The sequence below is a fragment of the Gamsiella multidivaricata genome (genome assembly GCF_025024155.1).
Source record: "Gamsiella multidivaricata strain RSA 2152 chromosome Unknown BC939scaffold_143, whole genome shotgun sequence".
Classification (NCBI taxonomy): Eukaryota; Fungi; Mortierellomycota; class Mortierellomycetes; order Mortierellales; family Mortierellaceae; genus Gamsiella; species Gamsiella multidivaricata.
This window is the reverse complement of record NW_026251851.1, coordinates 20,136-37,498: the sequence shown is the minus strand read 5'-3', so window position 1 is coordinate 37,498 and position 17,363 is coordinate 20,136. Positions and strand designations below refer to the sequence as shown.

Genomic DNA, 17,363 nt, shown 5'->3' with positions numbered 1-17,363 from the left:
GTGGGACACAAATTATTCGAGCATTCAGATTGGGAGTTTCCTTACTCCATCCAAGCGCAACACCGACTCAGCTCAAATTGGTGGCGTCGTTTTTTTTTGTTCCACTCCATCCCTCACACATCGCACACATCGCACACATCGCACACATTCCGCCATGTCGCTTGAGAACACCCCGCAGAGATCCCTCCCGAGAAAGGACATTCTTCAGATCTTTTCCACCAGGGCCAGGCCCCTGAACGTCTGTGCCCCCATGGTCCGTTACAGCAAGCTACCCTTCCGAGAGCTTGTGCGGAGGTACTGTTATTGGTGATATCAAACGACTGCTGCACTATGGGACATTCGAACCTACACTAATACCAATTGCTGCTCAGGTACAACTGCGATATCGTGTACACGCCCATGATTCTTGCAGACGTCTTCTCTGCCAGTAACTACTCCCGCGAATGCGAGTTCTCCACCAACTTACTGGACGATCCTGTTGTGATCCAATTTGCAGCCTCAACCAGCGTTGACCTGGCCAATGCTGCAGAATTAGTAGCGCCCTATGTATCAGGCATCGACATCAATTGCGGTTGTCCGCAAAAATGGGCTGTCAACGAAAAGATTGGTTCGCACCTGATGTCGGACCCGGAAACGGTGCGCGATATGATCCGCATGACCAAGGCTCGAATCGATGTACCATGTTCGATCAAGATTCGTATTCATAAGGATCTCAGGTAAAGGCATTATTATTCAACTGCCGATGACAATGGGTCAAGAGCTGTTCAAGGTAATCTTTCTTCGCCTCTGTTCTTGATGATTGATAGGGAAACGGAGGAATTTGTGAAGAGAGCATTGTCGGTTGGAGTAGATTTCATCACCGTTCATGGAAGGACGCGGAGACAAAAATCGACAGAGCCGGTCAGTATAGAGGGCATGAAGCTCGTAAAAGAAGTCTCCACAGTGCCTGTTCTGGCAAACGGAGATGTTTTCTCAATAGACGATGCTAACATGATTGTCGAGGCAACCGGCGTCGATGGTAATAAACGAAAAAGTAATAATGTATATATTGTATTTACGGACTTGAATCTATCGTTGACAAGAGATAATTTGATCCGATACTACAACAGGCACCATGGCTGCGAGAGGCATTCTAGAGAATCCTGCTTTGTTTGCAGGCCATACAACTACACCTTGGGAATGCATCGAAGATTATGTGGACCTAGCCCTATCCTATGGAACAAACGCATTCATCTTTCACCACCATCTGATGTACATGTTTGAGAGGAGCATGAGTAACGCCGGTAAGTCACTCATGGTTTACGGCTCTGCTCTGGTTTCCTGGCTTGCGGATTATAACATGGCCTCCTTGCTCTAGATTCTTACCTTAAGCAATAACATCTTCCCGAGATTTATTAGAGAAAAGAACGTTCAATTCGTTGATGACAGTATCCTCTATCATTGACTATTTGCAGGAGAACTATGATCTGGACATTCCTAGAAGGCGGGCCGAGTGTGCATATCAGACAGTGAGGCATGGTGCAGCATAGTTCTCGTAGCAATAGCCAATCGTTATATTCTATCTTATAATACATGGATATAACTGGCCCATCAATCTATATTTTAAGTTAAAATCCTGCCAGCACACATTTGTTGACGGGGCGTCAGACAAAGCCCCTTCCCATGACAAAGGCTTGACATGCATGCGGAGAGTGTCTTCCTTGAAGCGCATGCTTAGAAATTAGGTCCCAGTTGTCGCCAACCTGCAGCCAACTGCTCCACATCTTCTTGATGTCCTCAGCCGTCCATGTCAAGACATCGTAGTATGGGTTTGTGTTTGGGGAAGGCGCCCAGAAAGGCCTCAGGGGGAATGATATCTGCTGAGCATAGCTTGGAACGGTATTGTGGCCTGATTCCGCGTCCTTTGTATCCTTTGTGAGGTCGACAACCAATGGAGCTACTGCGATCGGGGGAGTTGAGTATCTCTGTAGCCATCTATGATTCTTCTGTCCAGAGAGAATCCTCTGCCGCTTATGAGTTTGCGATCCAAGATGGTTACCGGGCGCTTGGGTGTCCTGGTTCTCGAGATCCGTAGTCGTCAGTTGAGTACCCATCGATAAGCTAGATATTGGGCACAGTCTGGATTCCTGCCTCCTCCTCTCACTCGCAACCTTGAGTGCCTTCTGACCATCAAGCATTTTTTCGAGCTCACGTTGCCGCTGATCTGCCTCCACCTGCTGTTTCCGCGCAAGGCCCTCCATTAGAGCTCTCGCATCAATCTGCTTCTGCATTTGCGCCCGGCTACGAGTCCGCCATAGGCGGCTGTCGTCGATATCCCCCATCGTTAACGCTCTCGCCTTTCCCACGCTGGCTATGGTCTCAGTTGTCTGCGTCCTTGGATACTTTGTCGGTATGAGATCCGCGAGAGTTGGATGGGTAAAATCCTTATTGTGATGATGCATCGTCCATGAAGTTGAAGGGTGCTTGTTACGCAGCCGGAGAGAGAGGCCTCTCGAGGACCCCAGAGTAGTGGAGGCATTATTCACGCGATACTCAATGGCTGAAGAGACACCGATTCCTTCGTCGTCCTCATCATCCTCGTCGTCGTCGCTGGTCACGAGCCTTGCCCTTCGTAATGCCGCTTTCCGTTTCATCTCTGCCTCCTGTACCTTTGCTAGCCGTGACTTCTGCCTTGCCTTCTTCTTTGCCAAGCGCGCCTTCTCTTTCTCTGCCTCCGCTGCTTGCCGTGACTTTTCCTTTTCTGCTTCCTCTGCCAGCCATATCTTATGTTTCCCGACCTCTGTCAATCGCGACCTTCCCTTCTCAGCTTCCTCTTCAAGCCGTGCCCTTTTCTTAGCCTCAGCTAACTGCGCCTGTTCCATCTCGTTTTCCGCAATGCGTTTCCGCTCTTGCTCTGCTTCAATAGTTTTTTCCTCCTCTGAGAGCGGTCTTCCATTTCCAAATGTAGTCCAGACATACATGCAGATACCGGGCATTGTTGATCCTATATCGTCTGATATCTTTTCCCAAGACAGCCCCTCACCTACATCGACACTGTCATCTCCAGCTTGCGTGGTTATTGGTGCTACTGCGAGAAAGCCCTGAACAATGCTGTCCAGCTTGGCGATGGCCTCGATGCTCCAGTACGATTCAAGGTCAGGATCCAAGGAGTGGTAATATCGATCAAAGGCTCCCTCTCCTGCAATTTCTTCGATTTCGGCCCAGGAATGGCCATTGTCGATCATCCGGACTATGGTGGCATCATGTTCTGATCCTGATGTACCTGCTGCTGGATATCGAAAAGGAAGCGGGGGTCTTAACTTCCTTGCTCTTGTGGGCGCTGAGGCTATGGTCGTCATCCCCATGGCCGATACACTTGCCGCTGGTGCTCGTTCCTTTATGTCGAACTCGGAGCTGGATGTTTCCGCACGGATTGATGAGCTGATGGTGGACGATGGAGACGCAGTGCATTGAAGTTTGTCGAAAGGCATGAGGACGTGTGGGTGCATCCATGTACGTGCACAGCGTAGGTCGTGTCCCTAAAAATCCTTGGCTCTCACAGCGTTGAAATAGACCGTGAATGAGCAAATATGGAGACCGGTCTATAACAAAGCAACATTTTTATTATGCAAGAGCGCGAAGAGTTATTGACCGTTACTGCACTTCCAACACCATCATCTCAGCCTTGGCCAGCACGCGTCGCGATACACGATGCACAAACTGGTAGGTCATGTACAAAGACTTGAACAGTCCAAACACCAAAATCATGACCATCAACATGCCTCCGATCCCGGCCTCTCTTTGGCGCTCGCCACGGGCACCTCTCCGTCTTCCACCTCCGAGTCCGAACCCGCCGATCCTGAATACTCCGCCGCCCCCACCCATCCAGAGGGCCGAGAGCAGAAGCTGTAGGAATCCAATTATACTGACAAAGAACGATCCAAAAACCATATGGCTCTTGTCAATCCGGAAAACAGCCCGCAGACTATCCGGTGTCCTGAAGATAACTACGCTCTCTTTCAGTCGCAAGAGCTCAACATCGTCATAATCATCACTAACAATAATAATGAAAGAATGAGCTCTGATAAGGATCAATCCTATAAAGTCTTTCGATCGTATTCTGTCCACTGTCTAAAACTTACAGATCGGCAGGATAGATGAATTCTTGAGGTTCATCCATCATCAGGTAGAAGAACAATTTCATGGCGAATCCAGCAGCAAAAACAGCAGCAGCAAACACCGCCATGGTCAGTACAAAGACAGTTAGGGGATGTGCTAAATATCGAGCAAAGCTCGTTCGACGGAACGAGAAAGAATATTTGCAGGTGTCGCACTTGTAATGGCTCTCAGGCTTGGGGCTCCTAGCTCTCCAGGCATTCAGACTGCAGGAGAAAAAAAGATCAATAACACGGTGATCAGTTCAACAGTAGGCCAGCAATTGGTGCTAAAGGGACAATGCATGTCTATATCTCAGAAGTGCGCACTCACCACTCAACGTGGACATATTTCATAGATCCCTTGCACAGACAAGGCGAAATTAATCGTCCTAATGTGTCCTCCTCGTCAACTCCACCAAGGCAGATCCTGCATTGTCGTTCTTCTACAGGTTGGTCGTTCGTCGCTGTTGCTGTTACTGCTGGCGTCGTAGGTTGTCCACGTTGGGGAATCTCTGCGTCCATTTCCGCAGTGAATGCTCCAGGCATGGTCGGTATCGCTGCTGACGCGTTAAAAAACGGCTGTCGAAGATCCTCTGGGTTGCCCTGTTGTATGCGAAATCCTCTATGTCGCATTCCCGAAGGCAGGCTGCGTAACCCCCGCTCGTCCTCGCTATCGCTGGCTGCATTCTCCACAGTGGTTCTGTACATAGCCCGTCGAGCTGGCGTACTGGCGGGCGGAGAGGCCAGAGCAGAGAAGGTCAAGGTTACCGGTGCCGTCTCTACCGTATAATCCGCGCCGCTTATGGGCTCTAGATCCAGGCTGTTCTGTAACCCTCCATTGTCACTCTTGTCAGACGTATCATCTACGACGTGCACGTCTTCGTTGTCATCCTCCGAAGGGCTCTCTCTATCGGAAGAAACAGAGCTGGGTACTCCATTATTAAATGACCCTACGGAGGCCGACTCGATCCCAGAAAAATCGTCACCGACGCTCGTCGAAGGGCTCGTGGGGGTGAGCGCATGGAAGCCTGTGATGCTCGACATGGAATTCTTTCGACTTTGCTCTGTTGAAGGGTCGAGTAGAGAATACTCAGAGTCATGCGAGGATGGCGAGGGACTAGTTGATCCTGGAAGGTGCTCCTGTAGCTGTAGCTGAAGGTCATGTAGTTCTATTCCTGACAAACCCACGGTTGCAGGGGAAACGGTTGCAGGTGCACCTGTTACTGCGCTTGCAGAGCTCCCTACAGACTGCTGCCTGGCTCCGGCAGAGAGGGGCAACGAGGGTACTTGGTGGTCATCATCGGCGGGAATAGATAGAGGAGTCTTATCGAGTAATGTCAGTTGGGCTGAAGTTGGCAAATTATCCATGTCCAGCCAGTCCTCGTCGACAAGCTCGTCATAGTCGTTCTCCAGCGACCCAGCATCCGCCTTGTTATCAGTAGCGAGAACCATAGAGGTATCGGCATTGGTATCGGCAATGGCAAGCAGCCTTTTCGTCATAGCGTTCTATCAGTCTTGCCAGAGATAGGGTCAAAGAAAACGAAGGATGTGTGCAGTATGGACTGTTGCGCTACAAAGTGCGGCTGTCACACGCAGGTGTGAGAGGAATAAGAGTGGAATCAGGTCAAGATGCAGGGAATTCAACGATGCATGAAAAGATTGAAGAGATGCAAGGTGAAGCTGTATTATGTTCGACTGAAAAGGAAAAGAATAAATTGCATGAGACAAGACCAGTAGAGCCTTTGGGCTACGGAGGTGTAGCTGCCCCACGGTCGACATATTGGGTGCGTGGCGAAATTGAGTGCGCATGCGTCTCCCCCATACTATGGATAAACAACTCAGGCAGGGGACAGATAAATAGAACTGAGAGAAAAGCTATATTTGAGATATAGTACAAGTACGTATGCTGAGAATATGCAAAAGCGAAAGAGAGCGGTAATTACGACGATGATGGTGATGATTATGATAATGTTTGTGGAAAGATAAATGTCCGGCCTGCATGACCGAACTACGCCGAAATGGTAGTCGATTTCGTGTCGTAGCCTTCGACTGCCTAGAGGAAGAATCTGCGGCGGCTCGTCTCCATCTCGGGCTTGAACATCCACTCGTGTTCTCCCTTGCGATCGAATGTGCCCTTCTGAAGCCACTTCAGCTTCAGTGTGAACCGTGGACCCAGCTCTTGCAAATTGACACGCTTCGCGTTTTTGAAGACATATCTGCATGCGTATAAAACCACATTGAACCAAAGCAATGGTTAGTTTTGTGGCCATGACAAATGCATGCAGACAATCCAAAAGCAACAGTAAGTTGGTTTCTCTCACCGATGTCTCCGGAAAAAGATAAAGTCGCGCTGGTTGTGCAGTGTGGCGACCTGCCGTCCCTGGAACTCTGGTACATGAGGGAAGAGCGCGGTGAACATCCTTCCGATTGTGTGGCCTAGACGGGTGCTAAAGTTGTTGAGAATCAGTTCCGGTTTGTGCGAGGAAGTGCGCCCATGTCCCTCAATATCCTTGCTAAGCGAGATTGAGCTCAGCTTAAAATGTGCGGTGGGTCCATCAGGTAAGTGAATCAGCGTCAATGCATCTACATGAACGAATAAACAAGATTGCCGCGTTAGGTCGTCGGCACATCCTTCTCGTATTATGCGTGCGACATTCCTTACACTATACATCTCTCCTGGAACATTTGCACGTACTAGGCTCTTTCCTGTCTTCATTGATGACCATGATATCAGTGAAGTCGCGGTTTTTTGAAAACTCGATGATGTGCTTCATCTCAAATTGGGGTTTGCGTTTCACAAAATGGCTGTTGGGGAATATATCGATGAGTTCTGTGGCGAACTCATACACGGACTAGTGGCAGTTGCAGAGACAATCATGAAGTGAAAGGGATGATCTTGAGTCGCATGTTCAAAACCAAGGTCGGATCAATTGCAATTGAGGTGTGAAGTTAAAGGGCTTGGACTTACAGCGCTTGGTCCCTTGCTAGTAGTAATTAAAAGCTTCGGTGGAACTCCGTTCTGGAAGTACCGTGAAAACTCGTCCGTTGCTTCGTCGGCAGCTACCTCTGCGTCCTCCTCGACAATGGTCTCATCAAATTCTCTAGTATTTTCGAGTGTATTAGGGACATTCTCGGCCAGACGTTTCTATGTCATCCAGTGAAGTATAATTGAAAGTATGATGTTTGGTTTTGGTTATGGGTACAACTGTTACAGTTGGTGCGAAAAATAACCAGTGTCTCCTCTGATCAACGCAGACAGCAAATATCAAACGATGCAGCATACCTCCTTCTTCTCAGGATTGGATGCCTCCTCCTTTTGCAGTGCTGTACGACGGTCCCTCTTTTGCTTTGCCTTGGCAGCCTTTTGCTTCTGAAAAAGCTCCTCCCTTTTGAGCTTGTTCTTGATGGTGTTGATTTCGACCATGCTGTCTTAAGCGATATACTGGTCTGTTCTTTGGTGATGAAGTGCTAGAGTGCTGGAGAAACAAAAATCGCGGTTGTTTATTATTTACTTGCCTCCGCAGTCCTTGATCGACCCTTAAGATATAAATGAGATGATCGTAAACGCGCCTTCGGAAACGCGTTTCCTTTGTTTGTTGTGGCCTGAATACTTTTGCCACCATTTTTTTACTGCCCTTCTCCACTTCCCTTCATCCCTACTTCCCTCTCAATTTCAGCAGCCCGCCGCACTTTCACAGCAAAAGTACTAACATCGTGTACGCGCCAGGCACGATGGGGCGTCTACATCGCATAGAACTCGAGAATTTCAAGTCTTACAAGGGCCATCAAATCATCGAACTCTTTAATGACTTCACTTGTGTTATAGGTCCCAATGGTGCAGGTAACGAAGGCCCACCAGGCCATATTCTTTTATTCGACTGCTACTGATTGTTCTTAATTCCATGGCGCGCCTGTCATTGTTTGTATAATGCATCCAGTATGGATAGCAAAAGGCAAGCCAGTATTTTTATTTAAATGTATTTGCCACCAATTTTACTGACCTACACAGTATGCGTCCTATAGGCAAATCCAATTTAATGGATGCTATATCGTTTGTTCTTGGAGTCAAATCGGCTCAACTGCGCTCCAGCCAGCTTCGGGAGCTTATCTATCGCGACCGTGTCGATGAAAGTGACGAAAGCAATAGAGGTAGGATTAACGGGTCGTCTCGGCAGCAGCCCGGCAATGACTCCGATCCCAGGAAGGCCTGGGTTATGGCTGTATATCAAAACGACGGCGGTACCGAAACACGGTTTACCAGGAGGTACCTTCTGCACACGCCTACACAGAGCGCGCTTTCCATTTATAGCCATTATGCTGTTTAAGAACAAGTAGACTGACTGACACTAACATGTTACATTTTGCTCTTTCCAATAGTGTCAATATGGCTGGAATCAGCGAATATAAAATAAACGGAAAGGTCATGCTCTATGCAGACTATGATAAGGCGCTACAAGAGATCAATATTCTTGTCAAAGCAAGGAACTTCTTGGTGTTCCAGGTAAAACAGCTATCATCTCATCCACATGGATCATTTTGACGCAATGCTCCCTTTATGCTATGTTACTCATATCATCAACTTACTAATGGATATATTTTAGGGCGATATCGAGGCAATTGCGTCGCAGTCTCCAAAGGATCTTACCAAACTCATTGAGCAGATCAGCGGCTCTTTGGAGCTCAAGCAGGAATACGACCGACTTCAACAGGAGCAGGAGCGCGCTGTCGAAAATTCCACATTTAACTTTCACAGGAAGAAGGGAATTAATGCAGAGATCAAACAATATCAGGAGCAATTGGCCGAAGCTGAACGTTTCGAGACACTACAGGCAGAAAAGGTTTGTGGACATCTATGTGATGCGCTTTCTGTCGTTGTTGAGTGCTTCCTCTGAGTGACTTTACCGACCTTGTCACACTGAATGCTAGACAAACTTGTTGGTGACCTACCTTGTCTGGAAGCTGTTTCACATTGAGCGCAATATCACTGAAGCTGAAAATGTTATTGCTACAAAAGACACAACCCTCAAGTCCGTACAAAAAGAGCTGGTAATGTTCTGAGGACAGAGAACCATACTTTCTCTCTATGAGATTGTTTGAAGAAAGACAAGGAACTAATACTGGTATATGCGATTATCCACCCATAGGATGAACTAGAGGAGTCATTGAAGAACGCCAAGAAGGAACAGGCAGTCGCTCAGCGGGAAGCATATCGCAAGGAAAGGTCTATCGGTAAGCGCGAAAAAGCGCTTAGTGACTTGGTAGGTGCACGTCCGCGAACTGAAGATATTCATTTGAGCGAGGTAATCATGAAAGCCCATAATGCCAGTGAGCATCAACTTATCATTTTGTCCATGTGTCCTTGAGTAGCATCCAGAGAGCCTAGGTCTGGACGAAAAGGTAGTCCATGTCACCAAGAAGATGAAGTCGATCAAGGCCAACCGGGCAACAGTCAAGGAGACGTATGCGGCCCAAGAGGGGAGCGTTGCGCAACAGGAGGCGGAACTGGCTCAGCTGGAGAAGGCCGCTACAAAATTTGAGCTGGAGGCTAAGGCTCAGGAAAAGGTACGGGGAGTGACGCTTGGCAACGATGACCTTGCCCTGTACAGCTCTAAGTAAGTGAGGACGTCCCTTCGCGATATGTGTTATAATCGGAATCAGGCTATTCTGTTTGCTTATACGTCATACCCACCTGCGTGTACCTTTAGGAAGGAGGAAGTTGCACTGCAAACGGTGGCACAGACACAGCAACTGGGCCAGATGAAGAGAAATATTAAGACGACACGCGAAGAAAACAGCCGTTTAAAGGAGTCCATGACAGAACTGGAGACAAAGAGGAGTAGGCTGGCTGAGCAGGAGGCGAGCTTTTTGGATCATCAGCGCAAGGTTGAGTCCCATATTGCGAAAGTCTTACAGGATCAAGCCAAAGTGCAACAGGACTTGTCAAACCTTAATAATGAACGACTCAGGATCGAGAAGACAGAGCTGGAATTGAACGAAAAACTGACCAGCACGCTCAATCAACTCATGGAGGCAAAGCTGGACCAGCGTGAATCTGAGAAGGAGCAGAGACTCAAAGAAATATTGGCAATGCTCAAGCGTATCTTCCCTGGTGTCCACGGTCGGGTGACAGACCTCTGCAAGCCTACTCAACGAAAGTACGACGCTGCGATATCAGTCATTCTAGGACGCCACATGGATGCCATTGTTGTTGATCGTGAGCGAACAGCTATTGAGTGCATCCAGCTCTTGCGTGAGCAGCGGTCGGGACATGCCACGTTCCTCCCTCTGGACACGCTCATTATCAAGCCTTTGAACGATCGCCTGCGAACGTTGGCCAAAGGCTCACGTCTCGCCGTTGACGTTGTGCAATACGACGAAGTGGTTGAGCGTGCGATCCATTATGTGTGCGGAAATGCTCTGGTGTGCGACACGATGGAGGTTGCAAAGCACGTTTGTTACGATCTCGGTCAGCAAGTCAAGGCTGTTGCACTTGATGGTACCATTTTCCACAAAAGTGGCTTGATCACCGGAGGCCAAAGTGGGGCCGGCTCGATAACTCGTCGTTGGGAGGAGAAGGTTGTGGAGGAGCTGAAGAAACGGAGGGATGCCATGTTGACTCAACTAAATGAATTATCCAAGACTAAGAAGAGAGGCGTGCCCGAGGAAGCACTCAAGAGTGAATTGGCCGGTATTGAGAGCAAGCTGCTTTTCTCACGCGAGGATTTGAGTGCGACCAAGAGAAAACTCAATGGTGTTCGTGAGGAGATTAAGCTGACCGACGTAGAGCTTGCGGAAAGGCGACCCAAGGCAGAACAGTCGTCAAGTCAGCTTGCGCGGGAAGAACAGGAGATAGCGATGATCGAGTCAATTGTTCATCGGATCGAGGACGAGATCTTTACCTCACTCTGTCGCAAAGTAGGGATGGCCAGCATTCGAGAGTATGAGGAGCTGACGTTAAGGCGCTCACAGGAGCTATCGGAGAGGAGGGCAAAGTTCGAAATAATTTTGTCAAAGTTGCGCAACCAGCTCTTGTTCGAGACGGCACAGCGCAATGAAACAAAGGAGCGACTCTCGCGACTGGAAAACATGCTGGCGTCAGAAATGGCAGCCTTAGACGGATATGAGAGACAACGGGATGAAATCCAGTCGAAGCAGGCTGACATCCAGCAGGAGATCGATATACTGGGACAGGAACTGGGCGAGGCCAGGTCAGTATTCCAGAAGCATACGGACCAGGTCAATGCTGGGAAGAGACAGGTCGCGCGTGTTATCAGACAGGTGGACGCATTGGTGAAGGAGATCAGCTCCAAGGTAATATGTAGTACACTGTGTTCCAGGGGGGGTTTCTCACTTGATAGGATACAAAAGTGATGTGTTGATGTATTGATGTTTTTTTTTTGGCAATATATATGTTTCTAGGAATCGTTGGTAGAGAAGTTAGACTCTGAGCGATCGTCGATCTTTAGACGATGCAAGCTTGAACAGATTGAGTTGCCAATGGAAAAGGGATCTCTGGACGATGTGCCTTTGGATGATATGGAAGGCTACCGACAACCATCTTCGAATGACACGGACATGGATATTGACACGGAGGGAGGCGTATCCACTCGGTCATCACAGGGTCGTCGTAGCCAGGATTGGAAGATCACAGTTGATTTCTCAGAATTGGATGAAGATCAAAAGCAAGCATTGCCCAGCTCCAGCATGTCATTGTCGTCTGGTGCAGGCCATGGAACCGGCACGGTTGGTCTCGATATCCATCGACTGTCATTGGCCAGCTCTCAGTCAGAGTCTCAACCTTCGAGCGGTGGCACTGGGTCATCATCGACGGGAGAGCAAGCTGAGGTGGGCACGATGGAGCAGATGGAGAATGAATTTTTGGATCGATTACGACAGCTTTCGGATGAAATTGATCGGTTGGCGCCGAATATGAAGGCGATTGAGCGACTGGATGGAGTGGAGGCGCGACTAAAGCAGACGGACAAGGAATTCAATGCAGCCCGCAGGAGTGCTAAGACGATCAAGGAAGCATTTGGGGTGGTCAAGCAGGAGCGCTATAGCCGATTCAATCGTGCATTTCAACATATTTCTGAGAAAATTGACGAGATTTACAAGTCATTGACGCGATCGACAGCATTTCCAATGGGAGGCACGGCATATCTTTCGCTTGAGGGTACTGAGGAGCCGTATCTTGATGGAATCCGGTACCATGCGATGCCGCCGATGAAGAGGTTCCGGGACATGGACCAGTTGTCTGGAGGCGAGAAGACAATGGCGGCACTGGCACTGCTGTTTGCGATCCATTCTTTCCGGCCATCACCATTCTTTGTGCTGGACGAGGTGGATGCAGCTCTTGATAACATGAACGTGGCTCGAATTGGACACTATCTGCAGGAGCATGCATCGGAGAATCTGCAGTTCATTGTGATTTCGTTGAAGAGCTCGCTGTATGAGCGAGGACAGGGGCTTGTTGGTATCTATCGCGACCAAGGACTGAATAGTAGCAAGACGCTCACACTTGCGCTCGATCAATTCGAGAAGTAATGCTTTGAGCCAGAAATAAAGTAGTCTGTTTGCAGCACTTTCATTGTCGACACCATTGATAGCATCCATAGCTGAATGAAGGCATCGGTGGTCTACAGATGAGAAACACGGCGGAAGGGGCCTCGTTTATGTGTAGTGGATTGAGGGGAGCGCGTCCCCCGGGCTGCATTTTTAGCACGTGCAGTTGAGAGAATATGATCTGCAACGGGAATAGGAAACGTAATACGAAAAAGGGGCGGAGAGTGCTTGCTTCAACAGGCGGTATAAGAATCGGTCGAGGAAAGGACGCATTTCCCTTTCTTCTCTTCTTTCTAATTCTTTAACTCTCCCTCGCTTGCTCTTAACTCTCTATTCTACTCAACTCAAGTAAACGCTATGTGTAAGTTGAGGCATCATCTTGCATCTTGTCAATCGTGCATCAACCATCTCTGGAATGAGCGCCCACCGCCACTACCAGCCGAGACAGCAACAAGGAGCATAAATGGACACAGCCAGCAGCCGACAGATAACAATAGACAGCTTAGGACCAGTTGATTCGAGAATGGTCTGGAGGATACACTCTTCGCTTTTTCCGGCTACTCAACCACGCCATTGGGATATCAGCAGAGATTCTATTGCATAATGTCTTGCATGCTGGACAATTTGCAGTTCCCTTTCGCGTCATCCATCCAGCTCACACGCATTCTTTGTATGGCTTCTGGATTCGTAGCTCTCGCTGTCGACGGTTTCAAGTCCTCTGCTCTCCTCACCCAGATCGATGAGCATCTCAAGGCTCTCTCTGAGGCTGAACGCCAGGAGCAGGTCAAGAAGGTCAAAGGTGTCTTTCAATTCAACGTCAAGAACAAGGAGGGGAAAGTTGGTATGCTCTCTAGCATATTATTCATGTTTTCTGTGATAACTAGGACTGCAGCTAAGGTAAATGGATATCTTTTCTTTAGCTACCTGGACCTTTGACTTGAAGACGGGCAACGGTGCCATGCACAAAGGAACTGTCAATGGCCTCAAGCCCGACATCACCATCGACATTGCTGATGACGACTTTATTGCTCTTGCCGAAGGCAAGGCCAACGGCCAGAAGCTGTTCATGTCCGGCAAGATCAAAGTCAAGGGCGCAATCATGATGGCTACCAAGCTTGACTCTGTTCTCAACGCTGCTAAGGAGAAGTCTGGCTTTAAGGCCAAGCTTTAAGCGCCAATATGCTTTGGCGAATGAAGGCCAGTAAAAGGGAGCAGAATGGCGCATATCTGTGAAAATAAATATTTGTACATATCATCTTTTGTACCCCATCTTCTCTGCAAAATTGTGCGTTTGCCATCGCGAGAGACAATATTTTTTTTTTTTTGCGAGGTACAATCAGCGAGTGGATTACGGTTTATGCGGAAACCGCATGATTGTCCCTCTGCTGGCCTCTGTTGGCCTCTGTCAAGACATTGTTTATTCGTCTAGCACAACTAGAATTCATTTTTGTCGCTAAAAGGTAAGGTTGGCATGCATGGCTTTTCAGCTGTCACACACTTGATTGCTGATTCTTCCAACCTCGAACCAGGACAAGCAGGGAGGACAAATTAGAGTCCTCGCCAGAAGACTTCAATATGATTCACAATTCTATACATTCGTACATTAAAACGGAATTCACCTCTCAATACCTCCAATACGTCCACTCCGTCCCCCGGCTCCCTTCCTGGACTTTTTGTCTATCACCATGGAGCCCACCGAGGCGCAGAGTGCGATTCATGACTAGAGTAAAGCTGAAGCAGCTGATGAATTTTCCATTCGCGATGTAGGCGTTCAGAACGCGATCATGAACGCGCCAACCCTATATATGTATATGATGTTTGCTGTTCATTTCTGAACGCATCTATAAAGGCCTAGCATGAAATGCTGTAGATGTCAACGATTGTATACCATGAAGGAAGAAGCATTTGAGCAATTTGAGAAGTGATCAATGTACAATGTGCAAAAATTTAGATGCAACGGGTAGGTCGGTCTTGGGTTTCAAACAATTCAAAAGCATAGTGGAACATATGTTATGAAGATGCATATCTCAGGCTGACTACAGCTCTTTGAATGAGACTGAGTGTTCTTGGCTTAGTGTAGATGGTATTTCTGGAATCTTTGCGATACGCAACGAGATGGCCGTGAATGTTCAAAGCGCACCATACTTTCTGAAAGTTGAGGATTGGTAATGGAGAACCAGATACGAATAAAATCGATGTTTAAAATAAAAATTCCCTTATGATCAAAGTTGCTGGGCTGTTAGAAAGGAATGATTCTTCTTTATTCAGTGTGTAGCTATACATCGCAGGTATGCGTTACGGCATGGAGAAAAGCGTACGAAAAACTGAAAGGATTGACATGGCGATTTAAGCCAGAAAGAACTGGCTACTATCATTTTCTCCATTAATTCATAAGGGCAAATTGCTAATTGCTTCCGCTTTCTATAGGGCGTACTTCTATACATATAGTGTACGCTACCCGAGCATTTGCAGACGCAGATGATACCGAGTCTAAAGTTACCACCTGTCGCTTGATGTCCACATCAGCAGTGTATAGCAGGTGGTCGAGTGGGCTTGGACTGTCAGCCGGCCGATAGTTACCTAAAGATAGCTATCAAGAGGCACCCACTAAACTAATGTAAAATGAGGAACCAAATACCTATGGTGCACATTCTGAGTCGTATGGTTTCTAATACTTGAGCCGGGGCCCAAAACCGCTACGCAACCTGTCGGGTCCGATGGGTCCTCTCCTAGTCAAGATCACGGGCCGATATGAATTTTATCCTCCTTCCTCTCTCCATCTCGTTCAACACCACCTTACCTGAAGATGGTCCACCAAGCGGCTGTCTGCTCTCCTCCTCGCCGCTGTCGTAACCTCCTCTTGGAGCTGTTGTCTCACAAAGCCCTGGGTCTCACCTCCTACCTGGACCCCGGCTTTCTTCATCCTCGTGCATATGCCCTCGGACTTTTCCCATGCCACTGTGGCACTACATCGCTCCTTCCATAACTCCTCTCGGCCAAAAGCCTCAACTCGTTCTACAAAACGTCCAACCAGGTAAGCCGCGATGCTCTTCGACGTCTTCAAGAGTAGCGCCCAATCTGTTGTCAGGAACTTTGGTACGAGCCCGTGATATATGTCTGTCGTTGTCCATAGCCTGGTAGGCGGTGCTGCCTGCTGTACGTTTTCTTGACTGCCCACTCCTTCTCCTTCTTCCTCGTGGACATTCTCTCTGTCCTCGCCACCATTGTCCCTGTCTCGCCGCTCCTCCAGCAGCTTTATCCAGTCATCATCCCGCGTATCCACCATCGTTTCCACTCCCCGGATATCACGCAGACTCCACCAAAGGGTGTCTAACTCGCACGGGGTAAAACTCGGTTCGGTGCGTGTGAATTGTCGACCATCCTTGATTGCCTCCTCCATGTCGCACAACCACTTTTTCCTCGCCTTATCTACCAAGGTGCGTCCAAGACTTAGAACCCCATCAAGTGTCTTTCTCCATTCTTCCTGTCGTCTGTTCTGTGTGACTCTGCAGACCCAGAGGTGCTGGGCATCCTCCACCATGGTAAGGCACACTTGGCATCTGTCTGTGGTATACAGATTCGGCTTCCACCTGTGCATGTACTGCATGGTTGGCAGCATACCATGGATTTTCTTGATCCTGTGGGACCGATGGTTGCAATCCGCAAGGCTGGTGAAAAAACCCCCTGGCGGATTTTTCTCATGTATTATAGCAAGGCTGGATCGCCACTCCACTTCTTCCCACTGCTGAATAAATTGTTTCATTCATCGTTGACAAGTCCATGCATGATGGTCTCTGGCTGCAGACTGATGCTTGATCAATTGGCGAATGTCGTCCTCCGCTGGCTGACCACAGAAGGTCGTATGTGTCTTCATGCTCGTGAAATACTGTGTGTTCAGTTGCCAAGGCCGTCGCCCGCTGTCGTGTGTCTTGTCCGCCAATTCGTCAGCGGCCTCATTTCCAGTATCGCCATTGTGTCCTTTAACCCACTGAACATCTACTTTGCTGTCCTGCTGCACGTACGCCTCGTAGATCACGGCCCACCAGTTGGCATATGCTGCTCTCAACCGTCGTCGTGGAGTAGCTGTATGTCGATTCTTAACTAACGCCGCAAACTGTTGGACCACTGCTCTATTGTCGATATGAATAATGGCGTTGCGATCCCGGGGACAGCACAGAATTGTCGCGAGCAGACTCACCAGTTCTGCTTTGGTGGATGATGCGTAATCCGTCGTTGTACCACAGATAGCCGTCTGAAATGAGCCGTCAACGCATCTATAGACACTGCCGAACGATTGGCTGACTGTGTCCGAGCCAGCGTTCTTCACTGATCCATCCGAATAAAGGACAATTGCCTCCAGCCCAGGCGGGATCCTCCATCGAGTCTCACGGATCGTTTGCCATGTCTCCTGGTCAATATCAACCCACGGGAAATCGATCATTTGTGCTAGCGGAGCCAAGGACGCGAGCGCTGCCGCATCCTGAATGGTAGTTGGCTGTGAATCCATGTCCTTGAGTGCTGCTTTTTCCATTTCATGTACCTTCTGGTCCTCATCCATGCCATTATATTTTTCACGTCGCTGTCGCTGTCTATATTCCTTGAGTCGGACCGCGATATTGTACGTATGCAAAGCATCCTCAGCAGTACGCCTCGCTTGTCTGTCCT

General features: G+C 48.6%; 6 protein-coding genes across 6 annotated transcripts; 3 read left to right on the top strand and 3 right to left on the bottom strand.

Annotated features, from left to right (window-relative positions):
• The first annotated feature begins 114 nt into the window (after positions 1–114).
• Positions 115–1,557, top strand: BC939DRAFT_470483 (uncharacterized protein). The gene is made up of 5 exons (XM_051558121.1): positions 115–294; positions 372–716; positions 807–1,018; positions 1,110–1,283; positions 1,399–1,557. Exons 1-5 carry the CDS (start codon positions 155–157, stop codon positions 1,527–1,529), a joined length of 1,002 nt encoding a protein of 333 aa, XP_051406156.1. The 5' UTR covers positions 115–154; the 3' UTR covers positions 1,530–1,557.
• BC939DRAFT_470481 (uncharacterized protein) lies at positions 1,558–3,592 on the bottom strand. The gene has a single exon (XM_051558120.1). It carries the CDS (start codon positions 3,486–3,488, stop codon positions 1,644–1,646), a length of 1,845 nt encoding a protein of 614 aa, XP_051406155.1. The 5' UTR covers positions 3,489–3,592; the 3' UTR covers positions 1,558–1,643.
• BC939DRAFT_470479 (uncharacterized protein) lies at positions 3,583–5,830 on the bottom strand. Its single transcript, XM_051558119.1, has 3 exons — positions 4,468–5,830; positions 4,122–4,361; positions 3,583–4,033 (listed from the first exon to the last, which is right to left on the bottom strand). The coding sequence occupies exons 1-3, from the start codon at positions 5,634–5,636 to the stop codon at positions 3,634–3,636; spliced, it is 1,809 nt and encodes a 602-aa protein (XP_051406154.1). The 5' UTR covers positions 5,637–5,830; the 3' UTR covers positions 3,583–3,633.
• A 123-nt stretch (positions 5,831–5,953) lies between these two features.
• On the bottom strand, positions 5,954–7,608 carry BC939DRAFT_533851 (anticodon-binding protein). Its single transcript, XM_051561718.1, has 5 exons — positions 7,420–7,608; positions 7,105–7,281; positions 6,832–6,988; positions 6,458–6,719; positions 5,954–6,352 (listed from the first exon to the last, which is right to left on the bottom strand). The coding sequence occupies exons 1-5, from the start codon at positions 7,558–7,560 to the stop codon at positions 6,190–6,192; spliced, it is 900 nt and encodes a 299-aa protein (XP_051406153.1). The 5' UTR covers positions 7,561–7,608; the 3' UTR covers positions 5,954–6,189.
• A 116-nt stretch (positions 7,609–7,724) lies between these two features.
• BC939DRAFT_470476 (RecF/RecN/SMC) lies at positions 7,725–12,742 on the top strand. The gene is made up of 9 exons (XM_051558118.1): positions 7,725–7,977; positions 8,160–8,400; positions 8,514–8,637; positions 8,738–8,974; positions 9,063–9,182; positions 9,281–9,394; positions 9,504–9,748; positions 9,842–11,447; positions 11,556–12,742. Exons 1-9 carry the CDS (start codon positions 7,869–7,871, stop codon positions 12,678–12,680), a joined length of 3,921 nt encoding a protein of 1,306 aa, XP_051406152.1. The 5' UTR covers positions 7,725–7,868; the 3' UTR covers positions 12,681–12,742.
• Positions 12,743–12,924: 182 nt separating this feature from the next.
• On the top strand, positions 12,925–13,968 carry BC939DRAFT_470474 (lipid transfer protein). The gene is made up of 3 exons (XM_051558117.1): positions 12,925–13,059; positions 13,390–13,539; positions 13,619–13,968. Exons 1-3 carry the CDS (start codon positions 13,056–13,058, stop codon positions 13,867–13,869), a joined length of 405 nt encoding a protein of 134 aa, XP_051406151.1. The 5' UTR covers positions 12,925–13,055; the 3' UTR covers positions 13,870–13,968.
• Positions 13,969–17,363: the final 3,395 nt, after the last annotated feature.